The 12,414-nt window shown below is 32.6% G+C and overlaps 1 protein-coding gene across 2 annotated transcripts in view; it reads left to right on the plus strand.

Annotated features, from left to right (window-relative positions):
• Window positions 1-12,414, plus strand: part of COL4A2 (collagen type IV alpha 2 chain) — a 276,248-nt gene that overhangs the window by 84,285 nt on the left and 179,549 nt on the right. For both annotated transcript variants that reach the window (XM_074299526.1, XM_074299527.1), the window contains exon 4: window positions 306-386. In XM_074299526.1, coding sequence (XP_074155627.1) covers window positions 306-386 — 81 coding nt within the window. The remainder of the gene's footprint in view (window positions 1-305; window positions 387-12,414) is intronic.

Raw genomic sequence — 12,414 nt, forward strand, 5'->3', positions numbered from 1 at the left:
TTTCATTCCTTTCTTCTTTCCTTCTTTCATTAGATTTTAAGCTCTTCAAGAACAGTGCCTGTAGCACTATTATGAAAGATTTATAATCAGACCCCTTTCCCATTTTTAATAAAGTATTATACATATAGTATAACATATATAGGGCATAGTCTAGCTATGCTAGGCTCACCTAGTCTACACTTGAAGTATATTTGTTAGAGTAGGTGCTTAATAAATGCAATTTTTTAAAAAAAATTTGATGATGTTTGACTATGAATTGTACTTAAAAGTACTTAACCATTCTCTTTTCTTCTTTTATTTGTCAGGGTGTGAAAAAATATGATGTGCCTTGTGGTGGAAGAGACTGCAGTGGAGGTTGTCAGTGCTATCCTGAGAAAGGAGCCCGGGTAAATACAAACCTCTTCTTTGTTTAAAAATCCAAGATAGAAATTAATTTAAGTTATCACAAAGGATTTTTAAAGCAAAAATTCTGTCACTGCTTACTTGATTATCTCAAACTATTTCTATACTCCCAGGAAAGATAAAGTACTTCTGAATGCCTTATTTTCCCTTAAGATATATAAAGGACAGGAATATTCTAAAGTATAAGAACAAATAGCAGCATACTCTTCAAATAAATTTATTTTACAACAATTCAGAAATATTAAGTTAAGACCATGAATATGATTTTGTATATTTCCAGTTTTTTCTCTTGCTTATTACCATATAGTCTAGAGAGTAGCACTTTTTAAGACCAAAAGTCATTCATGATAGAGTTGCACAACATTTAATAAATTCTCTCCTTTTCATTTACTTCATTTAAAAGCTTATTGTCCCAGAGTTATATATCACCCACCCAGAGTTAATATGTTTAAAATGAAAAAACTATGTTTTTAATGATGAGAAAAAACTTTACATTTAAAATATTGCCTCAGATCATTTAGATGGTTTGTGTTATTAGAAAATGCCTGACCTTTCCCAAGGTCATTTTTTGCAAACCATATTCTGTAATTTAATTAAAATGCTCTACTTTACCTATTTCTTGTCTTTGAAAGAAAAATGCAAATGGCTTGAACAACATTTACCCAAAGTCAATCCATACTCTGTAACTTAAGCAAAATGTTCTGTTTTACCTGTTTTCTTGCCCTTGAAAGATGCAAATGGCTTGAGACACATTTATTGAGATAATTTATCTAAATATCCAACTAGACATATAATTTCCTCAGTGGCCATTTAGATGAGAAATGATAGCACAATAGACAAAAGTCTGGGGAAAGGATAACTTGCCTAAACTATAAGCTCCCTAAGGTCAGAGGCTTTTATTATGTTTTACTTTGTATATCCCTTAATGACTAGTACAACAATTTTCTTATTGAATTTACTAATATGTCAATCTTTAAAATATCTCTTGCATCATATTGACTGATCTGGATATAATACATACTTACAGGTCATCAAAGGCAGAAAGAAAAAGATAATCAAACCATCTGTCTTAAAATGAAAATGTTATGATCAATTCTTTCATTTAGACATTTGTTATCTATACAAATTTGCAGATACTAATGTCTTTATGAGATCTCATTATTTAAAAGAAGTGATCAAAAATATTGAGAATAAATAAAGGCAAATCAGTCAACTTGCTATTTATTTTGAAACATATAAGTTATCTGATCAATATAAACCACCAGTCAGATAATACAAACCTTAAAGAGGTTTTTCTTTATTCTGTTGCTGGGAACCAGGAGGGGGGAGAGGCTAGAGGGGGGAATTGGGAGTATTTCTAGTCAAATTCTTATTTGTGAATTGAGTAATCAAGAAACAGGAATGGGGCTTTGGGGAGTAAAATATTGATTTAAAATAACCAGCCTTTCTCTGTTCTCTGTAACAAAGACAACTAAAAATTGGCACTATAGACAGAAAATATTTCTGTCTTTTTTCTGAGACCAACTGGACTTAATTTGTTAAGTTTTTTTTTTCTTCTAGCATAATTTTCTGTGTTTTATCTGTGTTTCATTTATTTTCTCTAATGCTAGTCAGAGCTTTTTGCCTTTGAGTCATATATTCCCCCTTAGGAATCATATTCTCTTTTCCACATTCATTTGGAACATGCCCCTGTTCCTCAGAGACAACTGGGAATCCCTTTCAGGAGTGACCTAGTTGTTTCTTGAAAAATAAATTAGAGTAAACTTAATGTGCCCAGCTTATTTTCTCCCATTTCAATTCAACAAACAAGTATTAAGCACTTAGCAATTGCAAATATACTGTGTGAGGTATTATGCTAGGTGCTCAAGATGGCAAAGATAAAACTCAAGCCCTGAATTCAGGTTATATAATATATTACTGTATATTAAAAAGAGCCACATGCATTGGTCTAGAAGGTCATCTCTTATGTCATTTACCAGGTAAAGAATAAAAATAGGAGCATCTATATTTGGTAGAATTTCCAATTATGATTTTAGAAGCATTGAATATAAATCAAATTAGTCTTTTGAACACTAGTTGACATTTTAAAAAAGGTTTCCACTTCTGTGTGGTGAAAAATTTGAAGACCAATTATATGTAGTATTTCTAGAGTAATTAAACATAATCACCAACATTCAATATTCAGTATTTTAATGGATCCAAACTCAATCTGTTCCATTCTTATGATGATTTTAAAAATTATGCTGTAATATTTGATAAGATTAAATTGCTTTACAATGATATAATATTTTAATATATATGTACTCTGGCCTATATCATTCCTTTTAATGGTTCCTTTTTATTTAAATTCTTTTTAATTTAAAAGAATGGAATTCCATTCTTTTCTTGGGTAGAGTGTTTTAGATAATACCAAAAAAAAAAAATCTCAGTTGTTATCAATTCCATTTTTAATGCAATAATTTTAAAGCATTTCTGCAATATCTTGACTGTGATTTGATTCAGGTAAACCAACATTTTTAAAATGCCTATCTTATGCAAGTTTTTGAAGATTCAAAGACAAGAATCAAAGAATCCCTGCCTTCGAGCAATTATAGCATCTTCTATATTGTTACTATCCTGTAGTAGGAGACCACCATCAAGGCTGAAGATTGAGATTGAACTATATAAGTAGAGAATTGGTTCATATAAAACCAATCATTTGTACAATGCTTCTAATTAGTGTGCTTTACTGAACAATGTATCCAGATAGAGTAATTGTTATGGCTCATGTATCCCCAGTTATCTTGATTTAATTAGATTGGATTGTATGGATAGGTAGGCAGTACAATGATAGAGGGAAAGTCTTAGAATCAGGAAGACTCATCTTTCTGAGTTAAAATCCAGGCTCAGATACTAAATACTTAAGTGACCCTGGAAAGTCACTTTTGCCTCAGTTCCACATCTATCAAATGAGTCAAAGAAGGATATGGATTTGCCAAGAAAATCCCAAATGAGGTCATAAAGAATTGGACATGACTAAACAACAAGAAGAAATTGGATTAAAATTAATTTAGCATTTATTAAACTTTTGCTATATGTAAAACATTGTGTTAAAAGCTTGGAATATAAATACTAAGAAAAAGAAAGATAGTCCATGTCCTTGAGTTACTTACATTCTAATGGAGGAAGAAGTGCATAATAGAGAATTGTAAAGTGAGAAGAGGAAGGAGAAGGGCAAAGTGAAAAGGGAATCTGGAAAGTCAGGAGCTGAGTCAGATTAGACATAAGTATGATTGGCCCATGCCAGTCTTCAAATGGCAATTCAAAATAATTCTGCAACAAAGAGACTGAAGGAGTGGATACATATCCAAATTATAAGAAGCAATGGAGCCAAAGTAGAAAATTAGTCTAGGGAAGTCAGGAGAGGATTAGAAATACTCTTGTTGGTTTGGTGATAATGTGGTTTTATTGCCATATGCTACACAGTCACAAGAATTTCTCCTCTATGTACCATCACAATTGTATTTGACAGGAATTTTTCAAGTTTTAGTGATCAATCCTTAGTTTGAGATCATAGATGTAGCTTTAGGAACACTCTTAACCTAATTGACATTCAAAAAGATTAATGGTAAATAGGTAGAAATCATGTTCATAACATAATAAAAAAGTGCCTAGGAAACAAAAATAACTAGCTACATCATCCATTTGTTTTCACCAATAGAGAGCCATTCCTTTGTGTTCTTCTCCCCCTCATCTTTGTTTAATTTATCCCCTTTCTAGAAGGGACAACATATTAAAGTCATTAGTGTGGTATAAGCATTGGTAAAATGTAAAGTATTAATGACATATCAAAGGCTGTTCTTCTGACTGAATAAAAAACAAACAGATACGCAAAACCTCTACTTCAAAATTTATCCTAGGGCTGGCTCTTTATAATTTCAGAACTATTAATTTTTAGAAGAAAATGTAAGAAAGTAAAGAGATTAACGTTTTTCCCTGGCTGAGTGCTATAAACCTCTAAGGATACAGTAGATATTTGTAAATTGGCTGATTTGCTCTCTGAAATATTAATTCAGTCAGAATTGTAATCTGAAGCATGAGGAGGTATTCCTGCTCTACATTTGGATTCAAGCTTTAAAAAAAAAAGTAATGTAATATATAAAAATAGCACTTGGCCAAATTCTGCTATTCCAAAAGATGTGTGCAGAGTCTGTTCTTTCCCACACATTTCCCTGGAGTCTTTTGCTATATATTTTCCCCACAATGCTACCGTAGCAGAGACTAAATGCCTTGCTGCAGACCTCTTGGCTAGGGAGGGGTTTCTAATCCCTGAACACTTTGCTAAATCAGCCATATATGGTAAGGAGTAAATTTTTCCCTTGTCATGGTGACAGCCAGGATCAGAATGTGTACATTACTAGATAAACTTTTTGGCCCTTGTGAAAATTCACAAACGCTATACAAATTCCAATTTCTAAATGGAGCCTTAGTTTCCAACTGAATTTGTTGTTCATTTGTTTCAATTGTGTACAGCTCTTCATGATCCCTTTTGTAATTTTCTTGGCAAAGATATTGAAGTGATTTGCCATTTTCTTCTCTGGCTCATTTTATAGATGAGGAAACTGAGGCATATACAGTCAAGTGTCCTAGAGTTACACACTTAGGAAGTGTCTGACACTAAATCTGAACACAAGATGAGTCTTCTTGACTCTAGGCCCAGCACTCTATCTACTGTACCACTTAACTGCCCTTCCAAATGAATGAAGATTTTTTCAAAATACATTGAAATTTATTCTCCCTTTTAGAAAGCAGCACTCATTGTTTTTCATAGGGAGAATAAAGGCTAACGGCTACTGCACATACACTGATGCCCAACAGATAATATGACTTAGGTATGTCCAGGATAGATTTGTCACTATTCCAGTAGCAGTAGTTAGTGTAATTCCCCAGTTTTTACAAAGAATAATAAAGGCTAATATTTTTGGTAATTTATCCTTTTGCTAAGTGTTAACCTGAAAAAGAAGATAAAAAGAGACTGAGTAGAGGAAGAGCTCTGTATCTCAAAATACTGATTATTACAACCCTTCAAAGTGTGTACAAAAGTTAATAAACCTATTGATAGGGCTCTAGCTCTTTCCCACCCATCTCTTTAGTATCTCTAATTTAAAGAATTTAAGATATTATCTTAAATGATATTTCCATTAATAAAATCATTTATTTCTGATGATATACAATTTGAAAGTACCTGTATGGAATTATTTTCTTTTCTGGTTCTTCAGTCACTATGGCTACTGAGGAAACAGGTATCTATAGAGGCAATTGTCTGTTCATATCTCTAAAGAATGTTGGCTGAAAGAAAATGGAAGTCCTCCTGAGAAGTCTTTCCTAATCCAGACTTTATAATATCTCAGTGTTTCACTAGTTATACTAATGAAATCATGAAATTTGCAAAAGAAAATTTATCTTGATTCCAGTTAGCTGAAAGCAATTTGCTATGTTGGAATGTACCAGGGAGCAAGAGAGGAAAAATAGAGAAAGGGGAAGGCAAAAGATTTTATAAAAATAAAAGAAGAATATGTATCATTCCAAAATTATTAGTAATTATTGCCCCCAGAAAATCTTCAAAAGGAAGGCTACAGTTCATAAAAAGGAAACACTCAAACTGGATAGCCATCCTCTTATATCATTCACAGAATCTTGAAACCAGTTCAGCTCCCTCACTTTATAGATAAAGAGATGCTTTGTGTGATTTATATGTGACATAAACTCACAGAAAGTTTATATGACTTTCCCAAGCTCACACAGTCAGTAAATGGCAGAATCTAGACTACAATCTAGACTTTTTCTTCCCCTACCAATGTTTCACACAAATAAGAAAAGCTAAAAAACAAAACCAGAAAATAAAAATTCCATCTTCTAGATAGATTTTAGGAAGGTCATTATTGGATGACAGCAAGTTTTGTTTTATTGTTAGATTTATCACATAGACAATAGTTTCTCATCACTTTAAGATCCCTCCCTGAAGGTCAAAGGACTAAGCAAATAATTCTTAGAATCCTAACATTCTTCAGATGCTAACTGAGTGAACCCAAGTGAAAATAACTGGACAGAAAAGGAAAGAAAGAAAAAGAGTTCTAAGAGATGGGAAACTGAAGCAAGAATTTTTAGAATTGTAGAAGATTTCTCCTTGCTGTGACAAAAGTGTTGCAACTCTATTTTGAAGAAATATATTGGGATTAAAATATCACAGATTTAGAGATGGAAAAGATCTTATAGGTCATCCTATCCAGCTCTTTCATTTGGTCAGAAGGGAAATTGAGATCAAACACATTGAGTGATTTGCTCAGTATTTTACAAATAGCAAGTGACAGAGTTGGAATTCAAATCAGGCACTGCAAGAAAATACAGCATTCTTTCCATTATAGATAGGCTCTGAGATAGAGACTAAACCTGTATTTTCATTAATGTAGGGAACTTGCAGAGAAGAAACTTATTTCTCATTGTAGATCAACACCTTCCAATTTTATTCTTATTGCATTGCCTAGAGCACTGAGAAGTTAAATGGCCACCCTTTCCCCCCAGATCACTTGTATAGTGTCAGTTAGAATTTCTCCTGACTCCAAGGCCAACATACTAGCTATTAAACCATAAAATATTAAATGACATTTTATTTATATAAAATATAGCCAAGATCCCTGAGTTGTCACCCACTATGTTCAAATAGGAGCTGCCATTTTTGTTCTAATATAAAATAAAATTTAGGTAGTAGAAATTTACAAATAAAATAAATCTTCCTTTGACCCACCCTATCATAGTTCCATAGTAAAGAGACCAAAATCCATTACTTATGTAGAGTGAAAATGTCCATTGGTACCAACAAATAATGTGACCATTTTGCCCTGATAATTTGGAGATTAAAGAGAGAAAGAGGAAATGAGATAGAAGGGGAGGCAATTGCAACCAGTTCCTCATGCAAGCTTTTGATACAGACCTAAGGGTAATACCATTTGAATTTCTTTCCAAATGAGTTGCTATTTCCAGCCAGTGGACATTTACTGGCATGACCATGAAGCAATCTTTGTGGAAATTATACCCCAAAATTTTACTAGTTGTCACTAAGCCCAGAGGGAATAAAGTGCTGTCTATTTTGAGATATTGACAAACAGGCTAACTTTAATGTTCTCTGAACCTGTATCTACATTTAATACCCGCCCACTTTCAAAATCATGCCATTATTTTTATTGTGCTTTTGGAACTAGCCAGTCTTGACTTCCTTGATGATGCTGCCAGCTATAACATTTCTGAAACCTTATTCTTTTCTGGAGGAAATAAATGTGATTTTAAAAAAAAAAGTTAAGCTGTATTTCTTATGCTTCCAAAGTGAGTATAGAAAAGACCTATCCCCTTAACTTCTCTCTCCTTATCCCTCCACCTGAAATTTTTAGAAAATAAAAATCATCTCCCTCTATGGACTGACACTGAATAATTTTATATAATCAGATTGATAGACATTGACCAATAGAATATAATATTGATCCTTTTGTTATGTCAGACAACATTAAGAAAGCAGTATGCTGGTGAATGTTTAACAGCAATCTCTCTGAAGGAAAAAATATACTCACAAGATTCTTTTACATTATCAACATTTCTGATCACTTTCTTAAGTCTAGACAATCAACAAAATAATAAATTAAGCCTTTATTTGTAGTGTTGCTTATTTCTGAGGAGTAAATGTCTACATTCAAGATGTAATAATCAGCAATGAACCTGTTTGAGCTGGTACCAACATAAGCTTGCACAAAAGCATGTTCTCTAAGTTGAACTTATCAAAGTTGAGCTAGGAAAAGGCTATGTTGTGCCAATGTAAAGAGAGTTACAAGAGTCTCTATGACAATTTTGACATCAAAAATTATTTATATACACCAAATTCTTGTATAAAACTATTAAATATTGGGGGAATAATATGATCTAAAATGAGTATACCACATATGAGAGATGTCATTTACTATGCCAATATCATAGAATGGACTCCAGGGGCAGTATTGGCAAAGAGTCAATGATAGGATTTCAAGAAAATATCCATTTTCGTTCTCACAAATTGTCAACAGAAGATGGACCTAAAAATCTAGAATATTATCAGCTTTATGTAAACCTATAATTCTATGCTGTCATATCAGTAAAATGTCACATTAAGGAGAAGGAAATACAAATTCCTCTCTCAGGATTATAATTACATGGCTCTAGTCTTCAGAAATGATCAGTTTATGGTGAAATCACTAACAACACACATCATTGTAAGGCCAGCTAAGCAAATATTGGTTAGATAATATGGTGTGCTTGGCACTTCTCTTTCTGAGATCTATTTCCACAAATAAATGAACTCTTGACATCTTAAATCTTTTAGTTTCTGAGAAAAGGACAAGAATTTCGTTATCTGGGACTGGGGGGGGGGGTGTAGAGAACCTAAGACTTACTGTCATCTTGGGCAAATCATATAATCCTTCTAAGGCTTAGCTTTTTCATCGCTCCAGAAAAAATATTTGAAACTTCTTCCACCTCTTAATCCATAATCCTAGGAGATCTAGTTCTATTATTTTTGCCCAGTCTTAGTACTCTGTTCTAGTGAGCATTATAAAGTAGAATTGCCCTGGCAATGCCTATGCTTTTTTTAGGGTTAGACTATACTCTTTTCTTCTAATTCTACTTTCTAATTAAAGAAGCCACTCTTAATATTTTAAAACTTTTACAATGAATAATACATTGGACTATAACTTGGAAAATAAGACAATTTTCCTAGTTCTTCCTTTTATTTATTTTGTCCATTATCTATACTTTCATCAACTTTAGAATAGAACAGTGATCGTCAAAAAGATTTGTCACAAATTGTATGGAATTTATCATTGCAATCAATTGCTCTTTTGGAGTGTGTTGTGGTTTTTCAAGGCAAAGATCATTACTATGAGTGGGAGAGAAATGGCAAACTACTAAATTAGAATCATATTAGTCTCTTCTGTGGGGGATTTGAGAGGCCAAAAAGATGTATGGTAAAAAAATGGAAAAATAAGTCAATCATTGTTTTATCCCCCTCTTGCTTTTTACCTTTGGTCAATGTCTCTATTTCTCATTGCTTGCAAGAATCCAATTGCATACATATCAGTAGAATGAAATTGACTATACATTTGAGATTTTATAGAAAAGAAGGAATGCAAAGTGAAGACAAAAATATTGGTTTCTGATTCATACTAGCAGTCCACCACCGCTTTTCAAATATAGCAACCATTTCTACAAACTGTCTTCAAGGCAATTTTAGAAACTTAAGATTAAAAACTGGGATTGTAATAGAAGGTATTGAGTTTGCAGGAACTTAAAAACAAATGAATGACCATTTTTCATCTAATAGAGGCTAAACAGAAGAGTGGAAGTTATTATAAGACTTAATATTAAAGGACTATGGACATAGCCTAGTTAGAAGTGACTACTTCAAAAATTATGAAACACTGATTAAGCTTATTCTAAATATCTTGAAATGAAAACAAATGCTTTGGGAAATTGATATTATTTTTATCTCTTTCAGGAAATTATATATGTAACATATATATATGTATATATATATGTATTATTTTCTTAATACTCTCATACATCAAGGGTCTGTTTCAATAACATGGGTTGAAAAGAACTCATGTCTTTTCTATTTCTATATGTTAACTGAAACATCAGTTTTATAAATTCTGTATAAATGATTTGACATCCTTTGACATTTAGTCATTTTTTCCCTTTAGGAAAGGAATGCCAGTCTTCAAAGTATTTTACTTTGTTTTATGTACTTCCAGTCCATTCTTAGTAAACAATTACAGGATTTTTGAGAGAGCAGGGCTCAAATTGATAGTAATCTATGGTAAAAGCTTTCTAAAACTTATGCTAAAAATAGAAATATTCTCTATGAATTTATATTCAGATATTAGAGAAAATTAATTTCTTATAAAAAAATCTTCTGCTTAAAAACATTTTGTGATTTGGAGAAAATTCCATTGTACTTCGAAGTTCTAAAACTATATAATATGTTCTTCTATTAAGAAATATTTGCCCCCCAAAAATACATATGGGTAATGTAGATAAAACAGAATCAATTTTTAAAAGTAAGACATGAGGCTTATAGCCAAAAGTGGGAATATTAATTCAAGAGAGTGAATTAGCCTAAGAAGAAGTTTTTTCCTCTTCAACAAAATAGAAAGATAGTTATATCTTTTTGTTTATAAATATTATATGATTTCAGCTCTTCAAAAGTAGTTACTTCATAAATTATTGGCATTACTTCAGTACAAAAAATTAATTGTTTTGCAGTCTCTTGTTGTTATGCAGTCATTTCAGTAATGTCCAACTTTTCATGACTCCAGCAAAGATAGGAGAATATTTTGCTATTTCATTCTCCAGCTCATTTTACATATGAGAAACTTAAGCAATTAAGGTTAAGTCTCTTGCTTAAGGTCACACAACTAGAAAGTGTCTGAGGCCAAATCTGAAATCAGTAAGATCAATCTTCCTAACATCAGGCTTAGCATTCTATCCAATGTAACACTTAGTTGACCTAGAAAAAAATTTGAGAAATAATGCAATTGTTCTTTGTGACCTCATTTAGAGTTGTTGTTGTTGTTGTTGTTGTTTTTGTTTTTGTTTTTTAGCAAAGATAGTGGAATGATTTGCCATTTCCTTCTCCAGTTAATTTTACAGATGAAGAAACTGAGGCAAAAGGGTTAAGTTACTTGCCCAGCCACACAGCTAGTAAAATGTTGCATTTGAACTCGGTCCTGACTTGCTGACTCTGGGCCCCACACTCTAGACACTGGACCACCTAGCTGCCCCTTTATACAGTACTGGGTAATTTAAAATATTCTCAAGCAATTGACAAGCATGAGATTCTGTCTGAATAAGGAAACATTCTGAACAGTCTAACCAAAAAGGGCTCACTTTGGCATATGGAGCTACGTTTGCAACTGAGCCCAACAACAAACAGTGACCAAAAGTACTTCAAGTTAGGCTGTTAGGCTGTCTGACTCATATGGAGCCAGACTACAAAGCAAGGCTTCAAAAGGGCATATGTTCTCTCATTACTTGGAAAGATCAAAATGTCTCTGTTCCTTTCCTTTTCTATCCAGCCTAAAAGTTTAACATCTACAGAGGTTAAAATTGAAAACGGCTTCCCAAGTTACCTGTTTCAGTTCCATGAGTTATGGTGATGACAAGAATATTCCCAAAAGAAGAAACAGGAGCAATTATATCAGATAGGGGTTTATAACCATAAAAAAAAAATCTGGAAGAAATGAATTTTAGACAAATAATCACCACAGACTAATAAATACACATCTATCTTGTTGGTATTGATGTTTTCTATTATTTCTTTGCCTTTATAAAATGCCATGACTGAGATCCAAACCTCAAGTCTGTTTTAAATTTTAAAAATAAAACAGGAGGTCAGATGAATGCTACAGTGAAGCTGGTCTCTAAGAACAACAAAGTGCTACAGTTTCTTATTTCAGTACTAATATAGTTTAACATTGCCCATTAAGACTTTCTTCTAAGTAAGATTTCAGAAATGGTATAATTAAGCAATCAAAGCATTATAGAGATATATATCCAGGCAATAGTTTGTGCAATGTACTCATCTCTATGGTAGGCTAGTCATTACAGAATCATCAGTTTAGAGTTAGAAGGCACTTTAGATCAGGGTTCTAAAATCTTTTCCACTCACGACTCCTTTTTTGCCAGGTATATAGATATATAAAATAAGTTTACAAATCAAACAATAAATAAATCATAATAAGTCATAATTTTAATACCCCCACATTCAGTTATGAGAGCCTGTATGGAGCTGTGACTCACAGCTTAAGAAACAGGGCTTTGGAGTACAAATCCTATTATTTTACAGATGAAGAAACTGAGGCCCAAAGAGGTTGAGTAGTTGTCCAGAGTCACAGAAACAGTTAACAAAAGAAAAACTTTAAACCAGGTGCTTTGATACCCATACCTGCATTGTTT

The sequence above is a fragment of the Sminthopsis crassicaudata genome, chromosome 3 (assembly GCF_048593235.1).
Source record: "Sminthopsis crassicaudata isolate SCR6 chromosome 3, ASM4859323v1, whole genome shotgun sequence".
NCBI lineage: Eukaryota > Metazoa > Chordata > Mammalia > Dasyuromorphia > Dasyuridae > Sminthopsis > Sminthopsis crassicaudata.